The sequence below is a fragment of the Pezoporus occidentalis genome, unplaced genomic scaffold, assembly GCF_034315485.1.
Source record: "Pezoporus occidentalis ecotype Australia unplaced genomic scaffold, CSIRO_AGI_Poc_V1 ctg127, whole genome shotgun sequence".
NCBI lineage: Eukaryota > Metazoa > Chordata > Aves > Psittaciformes > Psittacidae > Pezoporus > Pezoporus occidentalis.
In genome coordinates this window covers 1,243,255-1,269,215 of record NW_026913071.1, presented here as the reverse complement: position 1 = coordinate 1,269,215, position 25,961 = coordinate 1,243,255, and the positions used below count along the sequence as shown (strand labels likewise).

The 25,961-nt window shown below is 37.9% G+C and overlaps 1 protein-coding gene across 4 annotated transcripts in view; it reads right to left on the bottom strand.

Moving 5' to 3' along the window:
* Positions 1 to 25,961, bottom strand: part of VTI1A (vesicle transport through interaction with t-SNAREs 1A) — a 274,468-nt gene that overhangs the window by 90,850 nt on the left and 157,657 nt on the right. For 2 of the 4 annotated variants that reach the window (XM_062607900.1, XM_062607901.1), the window contains 2 exons: positions 13,339 to 13,409; positions 8,885 to 8,957 (listed from right to left, as the gene is read on the bottom strand). In XM_062607900.1, coding sequence (XP_062463884.1) covers positions 8,892 to 8,957; positions 13,339 to 13,409 — 137 coding nt within the window. In that variant the 3' untranslated portion in view covers positions 8,885 to 8,891. The remainder of the gene's footprint in view (positions 1 to 8,884; positions 8,958 to 13,338; positions 13,410 to 25,961) is intronic. The other 2 variants (XM_062607898.1, XM_062607899.1) reach the window with 1 other exon arrangement.

Below are 25,961 nucleotides of genomic sequence, written 5' to 3'. Positions count from 1 at the left end.
CAAATCTTCCATATTAGTTAAAGATCCAGCCAAAATTAGCAAATTTTCATCCTTCCTATCATGAAGTAGACTACACAACCTCTCATTCTAAGACTGCACTTTCTCATTCATGATTTCATTATTCTTCAGACAGATGCTCAGCAGGTTAGCAAAGTGTGAACGTTTCTTCTGCAGTTTTAAAGGTCCAATACAACATGATTACATGCTACCCAAGGATATAAATCTTCTCTTAGTTTTGCTCTTGTCCCACAGCACACTAATTTGTCTGCAACAGATTCTAAGGGATCCTTGTTTTCCTTAGCTGCTGATTTCCCAGTCATCACTTATGGCCTTCTTTTTAAAACTACAACAACAAACAACATCCATTCCCAAACAACTTTGCTCCAACTAAAAGAGATCCTCATTCAATACTAGGCTTTGGATGAGCAAACTACTCACATAAGTATGACTTGCAAGTTCAGGTCCTGGATTCTGTGACGGAACTTAAGTGACTAACTTCAACAAAAACTGTACCCAGCAAATCCTGAGTTTTCCTTTGTTCCAGTTGTTGGTCACTTAATCTGTCTCCTGAGCACAGCCAAAACTCTGACCTGCTACTATGAGATAGATTGAAAATTATCTAGTCTAAAAGATTAGCTAATAAGGACAAGATTCTGACAGCACAGCAGTTTTAAATCAGTTTGATGACTTCATTGTTTTCTTTAAGATAAAATCATTGGTGTGTGATCAGAATTGTGCTGGAAAGCTGAATTCATTTTGCTTATATTAAAACATGACAATTTCCACCAAGTGTGGGAAGTGCCAAATGCTGCTGAAGTTATACTTAGAATGCACAGAAGAGCTTCTTTACCTGAAAGTTTACAAAGCTCCTGCAGTGACCTGACAGAAGACTAGGCAAAACAATTCCCATCCCCACCACTTGTTTTCAAATGCCAGAGCTGACAAATATGCTGGTATGTCTATGGGCACAGGTGGGAGAAGGAAGTTAAAACTTCTGATGTTTGACAACACTGCTGCCTTTTCCTAAAGTGCCACAAAATAAGTTAAATCTCAGTTTTTTTGTTGATCGTGTCTGAATTCCAAATGCTACTTTTAGTGAGCTTAGTCTACAGCCTAGTTATAGTCCAGGTATGTAACCTCAATGAGAATGATTTAATTTGGGTATCTCTATTTGCAAAGCTTAGTGACACCTACACGTAAAGCTACTGTTTGGAAAGGCTGAGCTTCCAGGATTTCCCTATTAGAACACCATCCAAGACTTCCATTTTTACATTCCTGAATCCTATCAAAAGGCTTGGCTTTATAAAAATTGGAAACTATAATGTGTGTACACTATTATTTATGCTCTCTAATTCTTGAGAAGTTCAGCAGAAATTTCTTTCCACAGCAGAAGTCATGGGCCATGACAGAGCACAGAAATCTCCTCAAATGCAGCAGCACAGAGATGTTCTCTATCCAGGAAGAAAGATCTGTGCTAAACATCAGGGAAAACTTGGAACAGTTTGATTGAAGAGATGGGGAATGTTCATCAGTACAGAGCAGGCAAAACAAATATCTGCCAGGACTGAAACGGGGACAGTCAATCCTTAACACAAAGGGTGAACTTTTCTGAGTTCACTTCAAAGATGATTCTCTGGTTAATTTGTGGATTAAAATGAAAGCCATGTAGCAAACTATTATGCAGATCTGTGTTCAGTAAATGTTACACATAGGCATTTATGGCTTAAAAGCTCTGTAGTAAATGGCATGTGTAAAACTTGGCATATATTGTTATGTGACAGTTACAGTGTGAGTGGTGTCAAGAGCAACATAATCCTTGATTTACTACTGTCCTTAAGGAGTTTGACTTAACTGATTTCTGAAGAGTTGTCTCCAATTATTTCAGCAATTACCAATGTCAGCTTTCACTAACAGGCTCCCTACTTCACCCTGCTTCACATAACAATCTTCACCACACTCAAAATACTTTCACTACCTTCGCTATTCCAGGATATCATGTTAGGGAGAACTCATCCAACTGGAAACTACTTGTAACCACTGCAAGAAAGCACTGCACAGATTATGCTGATATAAGACATGCTTTTGGACATCTATTGTGGTTCAGACATGACAACGCTCACTATGAAATGCCTTTTGTTTCACACATGACACTGTGAACCTCTTTAGGCTCTAGCTGCTTAATCGTAGTCAACATATCTCAATACAGAGAACAATCACAAAGGGTTACATGATATTTAGCCTATTACAATACTTTACATTCTTGGTATATGCAGTCTAAGACTAGCTTGGATAATTATCCAGCGGGATCCTGTTTTCCTGCAGAAACACAACTGTGCTTTAGATAATGTTCTTTCCAGCTGTTCAGCTGGACACAAGTAGGTAGAAGGGGGGGCAAATGAGATAGTAATTCTGGATGATAGAAAAGAGGGAATGGAGAGAACAGGACAAAGGCCATTGTACGTTTTAAAAAGGAACGAAAAAAGAGAATTAGAAATACTGTCAAAAGAATGCTGAGAGCCCTGCTCATAATGGATCTTGCGTAGGACGCCTGACATGTGGATAAAGCTTTCCAACAATCGGAAAAATAAAACAATGCTACAATAGAAATGCTTCTATCTCAGTGAATGCAGGACATACCCTCCTAAGACCACCAAGGTGCAAGGAGAAGAAAACACTGACTTATTTAGTCCTATGCACTTTTTTAAAATATAAAGATTTATCATTATGCTTTTTTTTTTCCCAGGTTTGGAGTAAATTTAACTCTGAATCACTTAAGCTCTTGGAGGCTTAAGTGGCATTAAACTTAAACATAAATCTTAAGGCTATGGTGGCATTAAACTTAACATAGCTACATGCTTGCAAAGTTGAAATTGGTCCCATTCTGTGAAGCACTCAGTAGCTTCAGTATGTAGTTCGGAATTCTCCATATACTCTGCTTGCTGTAGCTATGGTGGTTATACAGCAGTTCAGGAGACTTCTGCACCTTCTGTGATGCATGAAATGAAAGTATGAATAAAGCCGAATGAAAGCAGAGTAAGAGTTTTCAAAAGCATTTAGGAAACAAGATACAGAACACTGTCCAAGAAAGATGAGCAAGGTTTATAAAATGGCTCTCGATTATTAAAAGCAAGAAATGCATCTCACATACACCAGATTACATCATACCTAACTTGAGAACAGGGAACCCACAGTGCCCCATACTGTTTTAAAACTCTTGCTGTTCAGACCTAGAGGTATGTTTCCTGTCTTTTTGGTTGGACTCCTAATGTTGAAGAATGGGAATTTTGCTGACACTACATTTACACTTTCCAGATGTTTCGTCCATTACTTCAACAAAGAAACAAGGTTTATTTTTAAAGTCAGAGACAAAGTGAGGAATAAGCAGGTACAAATTAATGCCAAGGTTTAATCTGCAATAAGAAGCTGTATATTATTGATCCAAAGACTATCTGATGATTAACGGCACCATAAAGCTTATTAGTTTCCTTCTGAAAGATTCAACACTTCATAATGATAAAGATTAGCTCCATAAAAACCTGTAATAATATAAGAATCAAGTAACTATATTAAATGCTTAAAGTCAGGAAATTTAAAAAGAAAATCTCACACTGACAGTAACAAGCACTAAAATACCTTATGTGTATTTTATGATTTCCATTTACCAACAGGAATATTAAGGACAGGGTTTGCTCTGTTACGAGCTTTGAGCAAAGAGAACAATAAAAACTGTGTTGCCCAAAAGATGACCCAGGATCATTCTGCCACTCATTACCCCTCTTATTCGGACTCCCTCAGGTTAAGGGATTTGCTCCTCTGGTTTAAGTTAACCATATGCTAAAATATCTTCCTGAATCAAGGTCTAAATTACTGAAGTAAACAGCTGCAGCTGTAAATATTCAACATGGAGCAGACATGTAGCTAAAGGATTTACCATTTCAATAATTTTCAGTGTAGAAATACATCTTGCAGTAAAAATAGATCTATGCACCAAAAAGCTGCTAAATAGTTTCTACTCAAACTTCTTCTGGCTTGAGACCAAATATGCAAAGTTCCTGCTGGAAAAAGCAATTCCTGTATTAGAATGAAAACAAGACAAGTCTAACTGTATGCTAAACTTCACTCTGTATCTGTGACGTGAAGACCTTCCTTCAGAAACCTGCAGAGACTCAACAGTTATGCCCTAGGAAGACTGATTCTGAGATAGGCTTTAGCTGAGAAGAAAATCTTTTTTGTTATGGACTTCTGGGGATGGAAACAGACTGGTAGTTAAACAGGGGAAAAGACAGTGAGAAAACTCACTCCTTGTTTTGGTTTGCCTTGAGAGGGACACGGCTGTCTCTGCTGCTGTTCTACATATGGAAATGTGGGCTTTGTAGTCAAGAGTGAAGGTAGAACAGTCATAAATAGCTTTTCACATCTCTAGGAGTGTGAGAAAGCAAATAAAGAATTACTGCTGCATCCACTACTGAACGGCCAACCAACCAGGTCAATGGGTGGAGGTAGAGCATCTCACAGCCTGTGTAAATAACTGCCCTACACTGAATGTCCTCTCAGCCTAATGGCCACAGGGGCCTCTTCTGAGAAGTGCTAGGAATGACTGCAATCCAGGCCCAAATTCTGAAGGCCAATTGTAAAACACTTATGTTTTAAATCATTTCTGCTTAGCACCAGGGGCAACAGACACAAGTTGGGTGCTGGGAAATTTTCACAGATAACTGGAAAAATTGCTAATTTCAACTGCTACTGGGTTGGACTGCTTAAAGAGGCATTGGTATCTCCAACCTTGGATGTGTTTGAAACTTGAATGGAGAAGTCTCTGAGAAACCTGCTCTAATTAGACTTACTTTGAGCAGGAGGTTGGACCAGATGACCTCTAGAGCTTCCTTCCAACCTACACTGTCCTATGACTCCATGAAATGGTGAGAAATAACTGTAAGGTCAGGACTATCCTGGAGTTCAAAAGTACAAGGAAGTTTGATTAGAAGTGATGCAAAAAGTAGGACTACCAGAATTTTCCTGGAAAGAGGAGTGAAGAAGCTCAACTCCAATTAGCACAGAGGGGCAGGCATTCCAGTTCTGATTGTAGTCATATTGGTCATGCAGCTGGCAAGTCATATAATTTATCACCTGAGAGCTGAACACTTACTGCTTTATTTCCATCAGCTGGAGGTAGTGTCTGTCCTGCTGGAAATCACATTTTAAGTCTCTCTCATAAGAGCAGATGTGTTCATGAGCTTCTCAAAGAATCATTGCTAAGAATTCAGAAGATTGAAATCTGAAGATTAAAAGAATTTTTGGCATAAAAATGTCCTGGTGAAGCAGACAAAATAAAAAGTTGTTCTGGAGGGTGGTAGCTATTTTTTCATGAAATATTTTTCTGCCATTTGGAGGGGGGTAGATAGAATTTATCTGCTAATTGGATAAGATTCAAATTACTGAAATTTTTATCTGGTTACTTTTAGTTTTGTTGGTTTCCCACTAGGCCATGTGTGGCTTGGAGGCTACCCAAATTCTTTTCCTAAAAGCTTTTCTAGGTTATTGGCTTAGGATATGGGCAAAAGACTGAAGATCTTTCAGAACATACTCTTTTCTGCTTCTTTCTGACACACTGTGTGCTCCCCAGTTCACACTGGGGTAGAGGCCAAGGGATGGATGTCTGAGACAGTGATACTGCAGATAATTGCAGAAGATGCCATTTCCTTATGTTAAAAGCTATTATCTGAAAATTCTCTAACTTAAACTACACTGCAATTGTGTTATAGTCTTACAGTTTTAAAGAGGAGTCATAAACCATCAGGATTTCCAGAGCTATTGATACATGTAAAAGGAAATGATTAATGCTTTGACATGCTGATTTTATCATGGTAATGCAATGCCATACCCTGAGTGGAATATACTAGCTTAGTGGAATCCCAGTAGGTTTATTTACAGGAAAAGAAATAATGAATTTATAGGTTATTTCAAAGAGAGAATATTTAAGAACACTTATTACAAAATTTCCCTTAAGCAAATACTCAAAATACAGGAAGACAACAAATTCCAATACATAAGGCTGGCTTCCTAAAGTTGCTAGACCAGCAAACTGGTATAGGAGGGTCTGTTCCTATTATGCCACTGATTTACTTGGTGATGTCTGGCAACCTACAAAGCCTGTCCCTGCTTTTATTCCCCATCTCTGGAGCATTTTATGCACAAATACATGGCCGGGGAATTTAGGTCATACAAAGGGAGCAAGGTAGCCCTCTAGCTATCTAAATATATAATCTCTTACTATATTTGGCCAGATTCAGTAGAGATTCTGCTTTAGCTTTCCCGGATGTAAAAATAGAGATAGTTAGGCATTAATTCAATGCACAGGGTATTATCATAGTCAAGAGACTATGGCATAGTCCCTTAGCCTGGCATATGCCTCATTAGCCCGGCATATGACTTTAAGCATATCAGCAAATACATATTGTGGGAGCAGCAACTAAGTTGAGAAACGTTCGGTTCAACATTACCTTTTCTGTATATTAATGATGTGAAGAATAGTCCTCCAGCATTCTTCTTCATTGGTTCCAGTAATTAAGTAAAACATTGGGTGGCATGTACTGAAGTGTGCAGAAATTAGGACATAACTGCCAATCTGTGCTAATTATTTTTCTTGCAGTTGTATTTATCTAATTTGTGCTGATTTCTCAGGGTCTGCATTTTATGATTATTCTTGAGACTTAAACAACACTGGGATGATGCTGAGGCTGGAATAATGCTAGACCCTACTATTGAACAAGTCACAAACAAATTATATTCACCACAGGTATATCTATTGTGTGGTTTTAAATAACATCTTGAGAATCTTCTAGTGCAAGTTGCATCTATGAAGGGGCATTGCTTTTGGCACATTTACCTGAACTGGGCTTAAATCCTAACCTGCCTTTCATCCAGACGGGTGACTCAGCTCAGGATTTTTGCTAAAGAGAAAGGAAACCCAGTGCCTTTCTGACACACACAAACATGCCATGGTGGTGTTTGACTACATTATCCTTTTTGTCTGAAAAGAAGAGCCCAAGTGTATTTCAGAAAGATCATATTTTTCATTTGGCTTACGGAACACTTTAGGACTCCTAACTGTGATTCCCAAACACAAAACAAAGTCAAAGGTTACAGCATATGTTTTTGTTTCAGCTTCTCCAAATTACTTGCAAATGTATTCAAACACAATATGAGGAGATACTTTATTTTACTGAAAATAACAGACTACAGGGTGCTGCAAAAAAGGCTGAGGTACCTCAAGCATAAACATGGAAAGAATACATTGGTTTAGAAACCCATAAATCCTTATTTGAATCTGCCAACCTGAAAGCCAAGGAAAGCCCGAAAAAACTATTTTTCCTAAATGCTATGTCTGATTAAGCCATACTATTAAATGACAGCTGAACTTTAACATTAATATGATATTATTTAAATAACTGCATCGATTTTTTTTTTACACTAAAATGATGAATGATTTTTGGACAGCTCAATTGACACAAAGCAAGAAACCCCTTTAATGAGATTTGACAAAATGGAGACATATGCAGAATATTCGTTACAGCTCATGTCGCAGAGCCCTTCCTGGGGAGACTTGGGTTTGGTTGTGTCTTTTCTTTCGTTCATTTTTTTTATAGTTTATTTTGATTGTCTACAGGCACTGAACCATCCCTTTCAATTGCCACTTCCTTCCTCCATGGATTTTGAATTTAGCTTGTGTCATTTACATATTACTCTTAATCAGAGAATTTTATATGTTACAGTTTGGAGTTGGAATTGTAAGAAATCTGTGGAATGAAGGCATGAGGTTCAGTCATTTTAACCTTTGTCAGCTGGGTATACAAGGACTAACAAAGATATTTTTCTGAGAAGAAATGAAGAGATAAAGCTTGCACTGAAGAACAACTCACTAAATTCTGGTTTTGCTATTTTCCAAGTGAAGCGACAAATCAACAGCTCTGCTAAAACTTTATCTTCATTTTTTTAACAAGCAGATTGCATTAAGCAAATATGCAACATATAAGCCAATTGTAAGAGTAATCCCATACTGAACACTCGAGAGGATGCTCTAAACTCCTTTAGAATCGTGTTTTCATAACACACAGAACCACATATTAGAGGGATGCTTTTCTTCTGTAAGAAGCTGAATATATATAGATATATGGACAGAGAAGCTTGGGTGCTGTTTCACTGGGTAAAGATCACGTATCCAGAGATGCCACTAATTAATAAAATCTGTCTTGGAAGGTGCTTCACAATCTCTGGGTAACTCCCTCCCTGCGGTCCCACATAGACTTTTAGGATGTTGAAGATTTTTCCTTTCTGTACCACCTCACTTTGATCCCAGGTACAATTTTCATAACACTGAAAGCATGGGAGGAACATGTTAAAACCACAAGGTCTGACAATGAGTCTGCTCCATCTATTCAGGCAGAATTCGTCATCTTAACCTTTTATCTGTGTGTAAATGCACACTGCCTGAAAACATTTACAAACTTTCTCACATAAAATCTAACAGGTAAAAAAACCCCAAAAGACCGAAATCACTCAAGAACAAGGAACACAGGGAATTATAATCAAAATGCTTCATTTTAGAATACACAGACAAACCCCCCCACCAAATACAAAGAGAGAAAGATGTGAAATGACTGAGCAAGAGGTAATCCTTCAGGCTATAGAAAAGTCTTTCTATAGCTGTGATAAAGCCAGCTATCAGACCATGCCTGCTTCACTACCAGCATTCATTCAAAGACATTCTACGTAGCAGCCCATGTAAAAAAAGTTAGGTACATCATCAAAATGCTGAGTTTAAATTAAAGCTAAAAATAAAGGCACAGAAGGATAGAGGAGAAAAAGAGAGTGGAAATGTCCCTACCTTGGCCTTACCTTCGCAACATTCCCGTCAAAATCCTGGAACTCTTCCCCAGGTTTGCATCTGTTTCTCTAAGCTGGGGAAAAAAAAAGAGTCCCATTAAAGGCAAAAGACACATGTATTCCATTCTGTACAAAGGACAGCTATTTTTACTGCCATTTGAGTCAATCAACTTCAGGTTTAGCCCACACCAAACTCTCATGTAAGAAAGCTACTGAAGATCTGAAATCTAAAAATGATTTGTCTGGTTTTCTCTTACATAAAGATGAAACCCAAGGAAAATAAGACATTGAAGCAACAAAAATGAACCAGGATAAAGAGCAAACACTTTACAAATACAGGGTGGCAGGTATATAAATTGGTATCCATAATTCCCACTGATGTGTGTATGTGTATTGGTTATGTATATTAGTGAGGGCATCAAGGAATGAAGAGACAGCCACGCGCTGTGTTCCTGAATCTTCATGAAAAGGGAAACAAACACACCTTTCTTCCACTGTTTTCAAAGACAGTAGTGTAAAGAAAAAGCAGAAATATAAAACAGTGGTCTTTTACCAATTCTGTATAAAAGAAATATGCCTATATTTGTATTCAAATACAAAACTTGCACTGACTTTACATGGCCACCACTGGGATGGATGCCCAAATACTTTGTGAACAGTATATAGTATGTACATAAGGCACAGTGGTATAATAAATATTTGTGCATGCAAGGATAACTCACTCACTGAAAACAGCATTTTTGTAGTTTATTAGGACACAGATAATTATTTCCAGCTAAACTTGATTAGCAGACTTGTTCCACAGCTCCCTAAAATCTTGCAAAACAGGTAAAACCACAACTGAATAAAAGATGACACTTGGGACATGAACAGAAAATTTACGAAGCAAAAGAACTTCTATTAAAAAAAGAGCACTTACTTCTATTGCTCTTTAAATGGGAATAAAACCTCTCTATTTTTGTGTTTATTAGTGTCCCACAAAAGGAAGCCTAGAAATGAAGAAGGGTATAGGAAGAATAGAGTTACCCTCCTATCGCCTCTTTTGCTACTGGGAGCTAAAGGAGAGACATCTTTTGACTTTTTAGGGATCCTGAAACCAGTGGGACATCAAAATCTACAGTAAAAGATAAGATAATGATTCTCAGTTATGAAATAGTAGTGACAACTGCCTCTAACATGCCCCAAAACACAGCTGTGTGTATATACATAAAAACGTTCTTCTTATGAAAGCTGAATATTTAGCTCTTCATTATCAAATCAGATTGAAAGGATTACCTGACTCATTGACTTCTTACTAAAGAAACTTTGTTGTAGAAAACAAAATGCATCCTCTGTTATAAGTCCATCCAAACAGTAACACTGCCATGAAAAGTGGCAGTCTTCTGATAACATATCACCTTCACCATAACAAACCACTATTATATCTTGAATATGTGCATGGCAGCAGTATTAAACCCAGTTTCTATTCTGAAGCCCAATATTATAAATATTTGGTACCAGATTTAATGTTTATTACTGAAATCAGTACCTGCAATCAATGACACATAACATTTTTGCATATATTTCCTCCTTGTTCTTGTAAAAGGTATTAAGAAAATACCAAGGAGAAGCTGGGACCGGATAACACTAACCAAGACTCGCTTTTAGCAATATCATATGCAGTGGGAAGGCTTGCACTGACTTTCAGATCTCTGTAGTTATGTGCTACGATGGACAAAGATAAGCATTATATTTCAGGGAGGTCATTCCCTCATTTTTTTCCTGATTAATCTAGACAATTCAGGCTCCAGAACAGCAGTTTAGCCCAGTTTGACACAAGGAACAGGAGAAAAAAAGTCACAATAGTTTTTAGAAGGCTCATTAAAAAGCCAAGTTCTTATCCATGCTAGAAGGGAATCCGAAGTACAAATGTATGCTTTATATTGGTCTTTTATTATTCATAAGGATGCATTTAATACTTGGGGCTTCTCCTCCCTTTTCACAGAAAAGTAGCTCTCTCCTTTTTACCACTGTATGTTTGATCCTTACTTTCCTCTCTTGCTGCAGGATTCTATCTGACAGCTAGAATCAGTACTGATAGTTAGGGGAAGCTGAATCTTAGAGGTTTGACAAACCCCTCTAAGCAAGACAACCTCATATTTTTATGGTAATTAAAAAACCCACAAAATAAGCGAAAGCAGTGTTAAAAAAGAAACAAACATGTACACACACAGATGGAAGATCTCTAGCTACCTCCCAAGAGAACTCTAAAAAAATGCCTTTTCTTCCGGCCCTGGCAGAAAAAAAAACAACATAAAGAGTTTCAAACTGTAAGTTTGCTTTTATTTAAAACTGAAATACCTGATTATAGCTCTTCCATCATTTCTCTATTAACATCAGCGCACCACATAATGCAAAGAATGGGTGTCATGCAAACCTGTTAAACGGCATATGACGGCACTTCCTACCTTCATAAAACTGCTGTAGTGAAATAAACTTTCCCATTAGCAATGGCAAATCTATATGATGGTTAAGAAAGCTTTGAAAATAATATTAAGAATACTAATGAGAAAGGAAGGAAGATGAACAAGATGCTGGTGGTGATATCCTGTTTGACATAGACATTTTGAGGTTTTCCTAAAAAACATTGCAACTTTTAGAGTCTTGTACAGTCCAACTAATCTGTTTGACTTGTAGCAAACCTTTTATCCCTCATTTTTGGCTTTTGGGAAAAAAAAAGTTTTACTCTACATGCAGGAAAACTCAAATATGTAAATTTAACTCAGCTACAGAGACAATAACTCATTTAAATTTTGATCACAAGAAAATCTTCCCAATTTTCACAACATTGAACTGCTAAGACCTGACCATCATACTCAAGTTGACATTTGACTTTCAGAAGACAAGTTTATTACCCTCCTAATAAGACAATAATACCATGTATTCAGTGTAACACTATTATGCGTTGCTAGAGAACCCTCTGTCCTGGTCTTTCCAGAAGATGGAAATCTTGCCAAGTTACCCAAGATCAAGACCAGGTTGGACAAGGCCTTGGGTGACATGGTTTAGTGTGAGGTGTCCCTGCCCATGGCAGGGGGGTTGGAACTTGATGATCTTAAGGTCCTTTGCAACCCTAACTATTCTGTGATTCTATGATTCTAAGATCATCCCTTACTGTTCATCTGAATATACAGACAGCTGGGAGAGGTCCACTCATGTGGCTCCCCGGAGAGCTCTTCTCAATTCCCCAAACAAAATATTTTAAGTGGCATATGGTAAAAACCTGCAATTTAAGATGTTCCAGTTATGACAAGAGGTCTTTCAGTGCACTGTGGTGGGAGACTTATTTTTAGTCTTGTCCTTGCAACTTACAGGTTTTTCCATCAATTTGCTCTTCAGGTGGGAAGTGCAGAAAAGGGACAGTTATGCTACGAACCATGTGTACACAGAGTCATCAGGACTACACTCTCTCCTTCCCACGGATTTTTATTGTCAGCAGAAAGGGATACATGGCATTCCTCTGCACTGCCTAGGTTTTACTTGTCCAGCTAGGAAAAGAAAAGCATCTCAGACTCAGCAGTTGCTAGGGATGTAAGGAGTGGAGGGGAAGTAAGACACAAAGTAGGCTGAACAGTACTTGGTAAGTGCTCGCTTAGTTACATTTAATTATTTAGATATAATTCATGTTTTAAAGTAGTTAATAACCAGGATTTCAGGAAGCAACTGGTACAGCTGACAGAAAATGCCTCATTAAAGCCATCATATGAGGCTTTACCAACCAAAGCTAACCAGGTTGTCTGGGACAGCCAAAGGAGTTTTAAGTGGCCTTGGTCAGCTAGAGGCTTATAGGTGGACTTTGCTTTGGCAAAATTGGACATTCAGGAAAGTATCTGAACAATGTGTCATGGTGACAAAGTCACAAACGGTCATGTCTCATTCTGTGAATGGAAAACAGAACTAGAGAGGTAAATTTCTTAGACTGAACTTCAGAGAAGTTGTGTGCGTTGGATGGGATGGGCTTCTGAGTATCTTCATTAACTCTACAGAGAAGAGCTGATCCCTATGGAGGCAAGATAAGCCAAAGATGACATAGATATATTGCCTTGACTGCAGCAGCCGAGCATCAAGTAAATCTGTTCTTGCACTCAGAACTGCCCCAGGAGGCAACTATTAGCATTTGAGCTACAAAAAGTAAGGTTGATCAGCTATTAGCAGCTCAGTTGTAATACTGAACCTTGTTTCATAGAAAGCTCAAGCAGTCACTGCAATGGATGCTATAAGAAAGCTTTCAAAGGACAAAATAATGACCTAACTATGACATTAGTGACAGAAAGCTTCCTTCCAACAGCCAGTTTAGTGATTTAGCAGCTGATTTATATAAAACTGATCAATATGCTGGATTATTTTTGCATGCACAGAGAACTTGCCCAAAGCAAATAAAATCCGAGACCAGCAATTACTTGTTATCAAGCTTACCCTTTCCCGAGCACGCTGGATCTTCTCTCTGTCATGGCTGAGGTTTTCCAGCATCTCCTGTCCAATCTGCTCTGCATTAAAAAATCAAAATGTAAATCATGAAAAACATAGCTCGTGGCTGTAAGGCCTCAAAATGCTGGGTTAGAGTGTAAAAACGGCATACAATACAGGTCGTAGCCTAATCGCTGCTCCTAACTGCAAAGAGTAAGACATCATTGCACTAAATTTGAAGTTTTTCAAGCAATGTAAAACTGAAGAAGTAACAATCAAATGAGGAGTTGTCCCACTGCAGTCTCTTGAGGTTGCGTAGGCCCTGGGAACAGATGCTGACCTTCGGTCTGTGAAACAAAGCAAGAAGACTTTCAGGATTGCTCTCCGTGCTGGGTGTTCATACATCCCGTATGCCCCTGAAGCCCACTCCTTTCTAAGTCTTAGAAAGGAAGTCAGGAAGCCTTTGCTAGAACATCAGCTCTCCTTATACTTCTAAAGACACTGAGAAGCATAATAGAGAAAACCACTCTGTGCCCCTCAGCATTTACCAGTGATGCTTAAATAAAAGCTATTTCAGGCTAAGCGCAGTTACTGGTGTCTGTTTTGCTCAATCGTGGACTATCCTGGCAAGCTTAGAGATATGCTGCAATGGATCTCCTGATGTTTTTGACAGCAGACATATACATTAACTGATTGTCATCACCATTTGTTTACAGTGGGGTTGCTTGCTTCCACATCTTATGCTGAACCAAAGGTTGCAAAATTATACTGGAGAGGCCTCAAGTTATGGTACAAAGACAACACAAGATGCCAAAACTTTACTCTTCAAACAGCTTCAGTGATATGCTCCTCTAACACTGAAATATTAGCAGTAAGTATAGAGATTTTTATCTTCAAAACTCTACAGAAACATTAAGACACCCACCCTGTTATTTCCCTGAAGGAGAAAAATAAGTTAAATCATTCCTATTTTACAGATGGGGAAACAGACACAAGGAGCTGAAGCAGCTGTAGCTTGCCTCAGGACACACAGCACGTGTGAGACAACCAGCATTTCTGTGCACATTCATTCAGGCTGCTTAGCTAGCTTGCCAGAGATACCCAGCAAAACTGAGTAGAACTACAAAACCAGGATTTTTCTTTTTCCATAAACAACAAAAACCATGCCTTGCTTTCGTTGTGGTGAATAAGGCGAGTCTTAAAATGTCGTCATTTGAGGAGCATCAAGAAAATGAATCATTAAAAATTCACCCATATGTTAGTAGAGCAAACATGATGATTCTTATTCTTTTAATAGATAAGGTCCATTTTTTTGGAAACAATTCAAAGTAGAATAAGCTCAAAGTTCAAAAATTTGAGAGAAGCAATTTTTCTTTTTCTAAATGCATTTAACACGAGGTACACACTCTGACAGATAAAGTCTAAGGAAATTCATTACATATATATTTCTCTATCTGTTGCCAAGTGCAGTACAAGTAAGATAAATATTTCCTCAGATATCTGACCACAAATTGACATCCTCATTATGCTATCTTGTCCCTCTTGGCTTGCTGCTCTTTACTTTTAGCTGTATATACAATGCCTCCCAAAGGTGAAATGTGGTAAGATATGTGGTTATTGAGTTTAAAAAGCTGTAAGGTGCAGTACAGCCATACAAATGGTAGCCTAAGAAAGCAGTTCAAGAGAGCTTTGCCTATGTTTGCATGTCAAAGGACTTACCAGATGAAACTATACTGATCTTATTCCTCATCAAAGCACTCAAAATACTGTAATACACAAACAGATACCTGCATTCAATGTAATCGGGGTGAGAAAAAACAAAGCAAACTCCCTTAAACATAGAGGGAAAAGAATCAACAAGTAACCAAGTAGCATGAGGTGAAATGATAATGAGTATTTATTGCTAAAAATTATAGCTATGTTTGCACAGACATAAAGGAGTGTGAAGAGGAGATCTCCCTTCAAAGGAATAACTACAAAATAAATGGCTTAAATGGCTTGGAATTTCATAAGCAAAGCTCAAAAATACCTTTATAGGAAACAGTTCTATTTTTATTACACCAATTTTAAGCAAGTTACTGTGGGGTTTTTTTTCATCTTCTTCCTGTCACTGGCAAGTTCACACTCTTAGCTTTTTATAATGATTGAATTTATTTTCCAACCATCAATGTGACAGCAGCATCAACTGTAAGTGAGGGTAAAACACCGTCACTTTGACGAATAGTGTATTTTCCTCTCATTGTCGATGACTGAAAACATCAATAAATAAGGAAGGAGAGCATGTCAGCCAGAATATCACAGAATGAATTGTTGATATGACACTTAGGGATTAAACCTTCAGCCATGAAGTTCAACCTAGCAGAGGGGTCTGAGAACTGAGATAGTTGCGTTTCTTCCCAGAAGCCTCTATAGATAAATAATTGGATGGATCATCAATTTTACAGGAGCAGCTTTACTCTACATGCACTTTAGTTGATGATCTTTGGCCTTTTTGGGGCTAAAATAACAACAAAAGTTGAACAAAGAGATATAACGGAGGTAACATAATCTCACAGTAAGTTTGCAAACACAAATTGACACGTTTATCCACAAATCCTCTTCATATACTTATTCTAATCTGAAAATTCACTGATGACAGTGAAACTTGATTTTTAGCTGGAAGGTCAAGGCTGTCAAACAAAAATATTAATAAATAAAGAATATACAGACTTATAAATGATATGAAGACATATCTCCTCACTTGGCTTGCAAGTGAAGGTGCCCAGGACTGGAAAAAAGGTAACATAAACCCATAGCAGAACTAATTACAAGCTTGACATCATTGATATCTGCTTGCTGTAATTTTTCAAGTTTCTCCATGACTCTGATATTTTCCTGCCAGTTAAAGTCTTCATCTATGTGGCAGCTTCATGCTTTTAGAGCAAAAGAGCGGTATAGATCTTTCCAGACTACTTATAACGCAAATCGTTGACAATTCCACTACAATTATGTGAAAAGGTCAGGTTTCTAAGATACACTGTAGTACAGATGCATGAATTAGGACCAATGCACAAGCTGAAGGTTGTTGCATGTTGCCAGTAATGGCATTATTTCCAGAGAATCTTAACAATGTCAATTATTTGGGGATTATGCCAACCTTTTAGTTGGTATGTACGGATAATGTATAGTACTGTGCAGTTCCAAGTGCTACAAAAGACTGTGTGGTGCTGCCTCTTCTAACTGAACTTCCCAAAGAGACGCACAAAATTATGCTCTAAAAATTAAAGCTAAACTGTGAGAAGCAGAAGGGTGAATGCATTTACATCATTATTATCTATGTACTGACAGAGGGCAGGAATATTTGATATAGCAATTATCTCAGTCTTAAAAAACACTGTGATGAACAGGAAAAGAAGTTCTGAAAAAATACATAACAAGCATCAGCCTTAAAGCATGAATGCTAAAATTCACAGCTCTGAATTTATTCCTCCTTAAAGGTATTTGAACAGTTTTGGGAAATCAGCCTGTTCAGTGCTAAACACCTTAATAATGTCATGTCGTGGGTCCAACACAAATGGTGCCTGGTTCTATGAGACCATTACGCAAAGAAAACCCATCAACATATCTTATCCTAAAATACTGAAATTGATTAGAAGAATGAAGACACTTTCCCCAACTGAAGAAAAAACCCCACAAAAACAGTAAGTGCAAACCCAACTTCCCCCTTCATGTGTGCAAAAACCAGCCCATGCTTTTCAACTTTTGTATCGAGATAAACCCAAAAGACAATGATCAATTCTAGCGATGCCTTACACTCCTGAATATGCCCTTACTTTGGAATTTGCCTGTAGCCTATATGCAGTATTTATTTAAACATACAAATCAGAATTATTTAGTGTATGTTCCACAAAGCTTGATTTCTAATACGCACACATCGAGGACGCAAAGTAAGTTGTGCTTGACTGGTTTTTCTTTTCTTTTTTTTGCCTCACACCATTTAAGTATTTATTTACTTTATCAGCTAAACTGATTCTGAAAGAGCTTTCTCTAATCATTCAAGTCAATAATACTCTTTTCCTTAAGAATGACTAATATATTTACTCAAGAGATAGGAATGATAGGGAATAAGCCTCTCCAGGCTTTTGGAAAAACAAATATGCATTTTTATGAATTTTGAAGACAGAGTCCCCATTTTTCTTTTCATATGAAAAATAAAATAATCCAATGTGGTTTTCACAGCACCTTTCCTCTCAAAGTGTACCCTGTGTGTATATAGATATACCTCTCCATAGAAACATAGAATCATAGAATAGTTAGGGTTGGAAAGGATACTACATATATAGATATATATAAATACATTTCATAAGAGGCAGCAGATATCTTAAGATGGTTTAAAATGTGAAAAAAGCTTAAATCCAACCAAATCATGGAGAGGCTGCCTGGAAGTATGACCCAATCTCATCATATATACAATGCATGCATCTGAGCTACATTATTAGGGGTGGGAAAAGACAAACTAGTTTATACTGGGAAAAGCAGATCATGTTAAAAATCAAGACAGCTGTTCTATAAAATCATGAAATAAACTCAAAACCCCACTGTGTTGTGAGAGAAGGACTCGGAGGAGGAATGGAGCACACTTCCACCTGAGATCCTCAGCCATGCCTAGCGAGTAATGCCATTTGGGAAGGGTAATTCCGCGTCGTCTTTGCACAGTGATACCGCATGCTCTGAAGATGCAGCAAAAGCTTATGGAAGATTTCTGGTGAACTACACTGACACAGGCAGAAATTTAGTAAACATTCTTGAGGCTGGGACACTTTTCTCCAAAACCCACTCTGTTTTGGACAGGTTAAAAGTTTCTGTTTTAGGAGATTAAGATAAATCATCAACAGCAGTTTCTGGAAAAAAATGCCAGAAAGCATTAAATGCTAGCTGTTCAGAGGTGACAGCAAGCAGATTTACAAACTTGGAAAATGGATGTTGCTGGAGCTGTAAGAATTCAGGGCTGAGTCAAATGCTTTATGCTTCTGATAGCAGAAAGTTAATAAAGAAAGTGATGACATATCTTGGAGGGACACAGGTAAAAGTCCTATAAATTTACAAGTTCACAGTTGATCTATATTTACATTGAACAGCCAGTATAATTAGAGACAGAGGATTTAGATCATTAAAGTTATTAAACGACAAGCACAGGTTAATACAGATAAATGAAGGATAATATAATGGCTATAAGCCAATGGAGAGACAATTTGTAGAGCATTAACAGAACAGTGAAACATGAGAGTTGGTGCTCAAATGCCTCAAGAATCTGCCACAGAGAAGTTAATCTGCAAGCTGTGAAGTGGTCACTTGACACAGTAAAATAAAAAATAGCTATATGCTACAGGTACTAGTTGCCCTTTTCAGCAGAAGAAAATGTTGTAGCAGTAAAAGAGTACTGACAAATCTTGTACCAGTAGAAAGAGTACTGACAGTCAACAGCATACACTGAGAACATGCAACACTTCCAGAGCTGTCAGAAGTTCAGTTGCAAGTGAGGATAAAAACAGTTGCCCAGTCTTATTATAACACCAAAAAGAACTCCCAAAGTCCAAGATGTCCACCAAACTTAAAATACAAACATTTTTCAAATTCTAAAGGTCCCTACAAGCTCTAATGGATGTTCACGGCATTACTTCTATTGGCCAACAGCAAAACGTGTTCCTTGATCCCAAGGTCAGGGAAACCAGAAACAAAAACATCCAGAACACTTAATCAGAATCCAGGCTTTGTGCTTTGCACAAAGTTAGAAAGAAAAGATTTGAGAAAGATGCCACATGCCTTTAAGAACAAACTGTGAGCATTTCTTAGCTAACATCTCCCATAGTCCAGGATACTCTGTCCTTCCCCAGGAAAAAAAAAAAAAAAAGGCAGATGAATGAGAAGAAAATAGGAAAAAGAAAGGAGAAAGATGATATATGACAGACCTAGTAACTTCTCCTCCAGTAGCCTTTTGTTTTTCTAAGGTTTCATAGCATTTCTGAAATCCTAACTTACATCAACCTGCTGGTATAAAACTACTCATTTCTCACTAACTGATGTATTTTTTTCTGTCTACTCCCATCACCCAGCTAGCTGAGCTCCCTTACTAACATTCTCACAGCAACATTCACAGGAGGTGGAAGACTTTGATATCCCTGAGTGCTCGTCTACAATTGAAGTCCAGCCATTGTTCTAGCCATGCACCAGCTCAGCAATGCTCATCTGCTCCAGATTCCTCCCTTCGCATCTTCTTCCCCTCACTTCCTTCAAATGAGTTCTAAGGCAAAAATCCTTACTTAGTGCATTAATAAGTAAACAACTTGCTACCCCCATTTCAATCACTTATGCAAGTGAAGTTGGGAACCAGCCCTCAGTATCTTCTTTCCCTACTATTTAAGCACTGCCAGGACAAAGAAGTCCATCCTCACTCTGAGCTTGGTGCAGGTAATGGATGCTGCTTCATTACGGTACTGACAACCTTGAACTTTTCTGAAAGCAATTTAGCAGGGGAGAGTATTAAAAATCCTAACAGCATCTAAATTAAGCTGCAGAAACATACCCTCTAAAACTTGAGCCACAAGCCATCACTTAATTAAACCTGTGACTCCAAACAGCACTGACATGACACAACAGTGATCTTTGGTTCATGTAACTAAGGCTGGATATATAATCATAATTTAATAAAAAACATTCCACCATCTACCAAGTTTGCTACGGACTGAAAGCAGTGTAAATAATTACTTTGGACCCTGCAGTTCCAGTTATTTCAAAGACTTAAAACATGTAGGCAGAGAGTTGGCAACGTAGACTCCTGCATTCAGCAGCTCAAGGCTCATAAAGCTGGCCCTACCTCTATGGCTGATTTAAAGAAATAAATGCACTTCAAGACACAGAATTGGGCACCAAACAGATGAGACAGACTATCAGCCAACCAGCAAACAACACAAAGTTTCATTAGGTTTTCAAAAGACAAGAAAACATTTTGAAATGTTGAAATATGTTGTAAAATCGAAGTGTGCAGCCAGATATTTTTTCAAACTTATTTAACTACACAAAACCACAGCATGTGACATTTAAACAGTGCAAAGACGAAGAACAAAGTCTGCTATTTATATCTGCAAGCACTGCAACAATTTAATATTGTTTTTAAGCTGATTCTTTGTGACCCATTTATGTAGCTAAAACTTATCAATAAGAACAAGGTTCTTTGCAAAAGCTCAGTTTCTGGACATCAGAAAATCTATGAGAAGAATATATGCTTTAACTCTTTCAGTGTAATAAAATTGCCCTTGGAAGCAAAAAGCAATGTCAACAAATGGGGCACATAAAATTACTTTGGGGTTTGCTCAGGTTTCCCCCAACATCTGGATGTACCAGACTTATCCTCAATCAACAGACCAATTAGAAAGTCAGGACAGCTGGCAACACAAGCAAAAAGTCTATGCTTGTGTGATCTTTACTACTTCCGTGAAGCTAAAGAGTGTTTTAGCCTTTTTTGCACTGTTCAGCAATTTATTCTAAATGTGAATAGAAATATCTCCTGCTGTACTCACATTCATATTTAAGCAATGAAAAATAGAAATAAAATAGTGCCCAGCCATTAGAAGAGTAAAAGAAACCTGGAGGATGATTAATAAATAATGCTTAAAACCACTGACCAAGGAGTGTAGCAGTTTATGCAAAAATAAAGCATTCTGAAAACTCTGTGTGCGTATACATACACACTGTTCTCATATTTACATACATATAAACTTTCTTAAACATCGGAAAGCCCACAGAGCAGGTGAACAGCTCAGCAACCTCGAAGCTGGCTTCAGTGCAACTCACTCTTTGAATACGAATTAGCAATGGGTAATCGCAGCATATTTATGAGGCCTTTTGCCTGGTCCTTTTCTCCAGTGAATGCTGTATTATTCATTGCGTGTGCCCTGACCCCAGTGCGCTCCTGTTCTGACAAATCATACTTGATTAAGACAAATCTTTATTAGTTAGCTAGTCAACTTCCCCATTTATCATTTGCAAATCCCATTCTCCTTTTCAGGTACAGTAAAAGTAACTGAAACCATTTTTTCTCCATATAAAATGAAATGCTTGTTACAGAGAGTAAGCGCAAACAGAAGCCTGGAAGTCAGTAATAGATGATAAAACAAACGTTTAACAGGTATAAATTACAAACGTGGCAAAGCTCTAATGCAATAGCATTCTTCAGGTAGGCTGAGGAAACATTAATTAGCTCATCCTTTCAACATTTCCCATCTTTCCACCGACTAAATCTCTCAAACTCTAAATGCGATATAAAAGAACTGCACTGTAAAGTTGGAGGCTGAAAGTACCAGGGTTTAGAAAATAATAATAAAGAGAATGCTGAGGAAAGTTACTGTTCAAGGTTCCTTCTAAAACCACAAAAATCTTTTAAGACTTGATCTATAAAGGAGGCAAAATGAATTCAAAATTATTCATGAAGCTTCAGTTTCCCTTGAAAATGCAATATCTCTCTGAAGAGGTGGCAATTTGGAGAGGAAAAAGCCCTTTCAAGACAGCGCTAGTTTATTCAGTGGGTAATTTACAACTAGAAAACTGTGTGATGTGAAATGCACACCAGTTTTGTCATGGTAGGGGTTTTGCTTGCAGAGAAGCATGTTTCCTCTATCAGGACTCTGAAGATCTGATGCAGCTACCTGGAGATGGAGGGACAAGGAGCAGAGGGAAAGGACAGTCCATAGATTTATGGCTGGCTGTGGTTCATGTTCCAGCTCTGCCCCAGAATGCTATTCCGGCCTCTGGAGGGATCTCTTTGCTGCTCACTTTGCTGTTTTTTTTTTTTTGGTGATAAAAGTTTAGTGGTTTGTGTGTTTTATTACATTTTGAATCTTGGTTGTATACATAATGATACACACACCAACTAGAATCTGCGTTCATTTGAATCACACAGGAATTGAAAGCTTGCTGCTAAAGGAGATAGTATCAACATAAACATCTCTGTGCTGCTTACACAGCACATTTGTTACGGACTCCTGTCTTCTGCCACTTCCACCTTCCCACCTTAAGTAATTTTTCCTTTGTTTATAGTTTTATTTTTACCCTTCAGGACCAACACAGCTATGGATTGTACTCCTTTTTCACACACATGAGCTAAGTGCTAGTGATTTCCATCTGCAATGTTGCCTTTGATTATACACACAGTAAAGCTGAGAAAACCACCACCTCAACAAACCCACAGAAAGGGAACAGAGGGAACAATGAGAAATACCTGATGGCCTGCAGGATCACTGTTATCAGGAGGTATACAAGAAGGAAAGAATCCAGACTGATTTTAAAACACAAGCTGAATTTGCAGGGCTACATATATTAAAATATATATATATATTAAAAAAGTGTCTGCTCTTGTACTTGTCAAACAAAGGTATTTCTTCTGCAAATTGCTGAGATGGAAATAAAGGCTTTCCCATGAAAGATTTTTTACAGCACTCCTCAGAGCAGAATCGTATTTAAAGGATCAAGTTCAGCTCTTCAGATGGTGTTTAAGAGGTAGACTTACATGGGGCCTTTACAGCATGCATATACAATTTGTTTCTAAGGGTTCCATGCAAGAAAACACAGTTGCAAAACTCGATTTTTCAGTAAGTGTCTAAGATGACAAGTGTGATTTCTTCTGATGTAGGAGCTCAGCAACACTTATCGATGTTTTTGGCATCTCTGCATTAGGCTACGGCTATATGGTTTAATTGGGGCAAACCTGGAGATCTCTAAAACCAAACTGCTCCAGAACAGAGCAGCAGTCTTGTTTGGATTCTTCCAAAGCAGCTGCCTGCAGTGCCTCATCAGCTACTAGACATGGTCTTTTGAGTCCCCAGTGATCTGGATCAGGGTTACCCAAGAGACTGCTTCTCCCTGTTGGGTGTCACTTGCACTGCAGTCAGCAGATAGACGCACTGGAGATGCCGTGAAGAAGTGCCGGCAGCTGAACGGTCTCTGTGAGGATGTCCTAGGTTTGGATGACATCTCCCCTCTCTCCTGGTCTGCCAGCCCTCAGACATGTTAGCATGCAGGACATGCTGCCAAAGACATCAGGTGGTTTGCTGTGGGATGTAATTAACAATTCTGTAGGACTCGCTGGCAGGCCGCTGTTAGCATTTATTTGTGTGAATGTTCTGTACGCTGCAGACAGCACAAATCAAGTACGTCTTTCTTTGCTGTAGCTTATTTCTATGTTTCTACAGGACCGACATGAACAGATCAGTACGCCCCTAGCCTGACACAGTAAAGAGACAAGCATCTGAATTTTCTGTCATGTTCAAAGACCAAGGACACGGGGAAGAAAGGTCAGACCTGGGAAAGGACCCCGGACTGCTGGGCTCTGCATTTGAAATGAAAGGCATGCCACCTATGGGCAGATACCATCCAGCCACCCATCCTCACGGACGTTACATACCTGTGAACATTGCCATTTTCACATTTTACTGCTGTTTGGATACCAACAAAAAGGATAAATAAACTGGTATTTCTGAAATTCCTTTAAAGCGTTGCAAGATAGGGATTTGAGCGAATATAGTATTATTATGGACTCAGCCGCTGCTGTAAACCTGGTAAATACTTGTGCCTGTTTCCCTGTTTCTAAAATGGGTGTGAAGGAATCCACGTTGGCAGAACACAATAGCTATCATTAAAAGGCTTGTATTCTTATGGAAGGCATTTAAGCACTGCACTTAGCTTCTTATATATTAATTTTCATTATAACTTCTGGTTTGAATACAATTTTAATTGAAAAAACAACACTAGAAATGATTTTTATAATGAAATTTGAAGTGGCACCCTCTCCTCAACTACAGGACATTATTTATTTAGTCTCATAAAGGATCTGCAGATTATTTGGGCACCAAAATATAATTATCCCATGATGTACTGAATTGGTAAATTATTGCAGTATGACATTTTAATGCAAACACCCAGTTTACAAACATAACTTTGCTGGAAATTCTCAAGAAGTGTTAAGCCGATGTCAGTGTCTCAGTAATTTCGCAGTTTAAAAACAGTTAGAAATGTAATGACTACACTGCACTTGATTAAAGCATTTACAGCTCTAATCAAAAACTGACAGCAAGATCAAAGATGTTAACTTAAATCTCTCTTCTAATTATGTTTAAAATGCCACACCTCAGGCCTGTCTCTCCTCTTCTTTTTCAAACCAAATTCTGCTTAAGAAAGATCTAACACTTCTTAACAGTTCATTATCCAATAAAACTATTCAAAGCTTAAAAGCAATCTACACAATTAGTCAGGACCTCAGGGAGTCCACCGGTAGTCTTTATTACAGGGCTTCATATTAAAACACCTTAATTATATTTGTCAAATGGATTTCATTAAAACCCATCGTCACTTTAATTTTCATATTTTGACAGTGCTGGCATAGCATTATTACCACCTGCCAAGCTACGAACTACAACAAAATTATCAAATTCCTTCAAATACTGAGCAGTTCCTTTTTGTACCTGACCAATGATTTCCCTCTTTTTGGTGAATGCACCATAATTAAGAGGAATAATTAAAATTCCATATTCAAGCAGCACACATGCAAGCTAAACGTACAGTGTATCCACTGCAGGTGCGTAAATAAGAACCTATACGGGTACCTGGTTGCCAGGAGCACATAACACAAAGGTAGGACACATATACTGAAGTGCTTCTGAATAATAAAGCCAAGACATCAAACAGAATGCACTATTATTTAATCAAATGACAACCATGATGACTTGAAAGCAGAGGACATTTTAACTTCTACTTATTATACCGTCATTTCGACACAACAGATCTGGGGATTATGACCATATACTGTAACCATAGTTTTATTTTAGATATCATCCATGGAGGTTCTACATGACTTCAGACAATCACAATGAAATATAATTAAAACAAAACTGTTCATCCTCTCTACCAACAGTCAGTACCTTGACAAAGGCTTCTTGTATTTATGATACATTTCCAATGCAGGACATATCAACTCTTGTTTGTTTTTTCCTTAATACTCAATGTCACAGCAATTAACGGCTTTAGATAATTACCAATAATATAAAAACTAGGTACCAGCATCTGTCATGCAGCACGGTTTGGGCTGTTAACGTCACGTTGGATATAGAAATAAATTATTTCCTCTTTTTTGTTACCTGGAATACTGTATGGAAAACTGTGAGAAAACAGTTATTTACCATTATTGTGCTTATATTTACTGAGCTAAATTCAAGCCTGATTAACTCCATGTTCTTCAGTGAGCATGTGTACGAGATGACTTTGGCCCACAACAGATAAAACAATGGCACGCAGATTGCAATGGGGAAAAGAACACAGAATTTTCCTTTCTTTCCTATAATCATAGCAAGAAATAAGAAATGAAGAGGTTTCTGCCATATGTCTAACACACTTCACTGCTTTCTACAAAGGTCTCAAGAGTAATGATCTCCGTGTGTTATGAATATTTTAATACTTATTAAATGTTCGTGGATTATTGTGGGTAAAACTATGGGATTTTAAAGAACTAGTTTACATGGCAATTAAATATAATTCCTAATTAAGAAAAAAAGAACGATTTAATAATTTTTTAATGTATTATCAAGGAGGAAAACCTCAATCTCTTT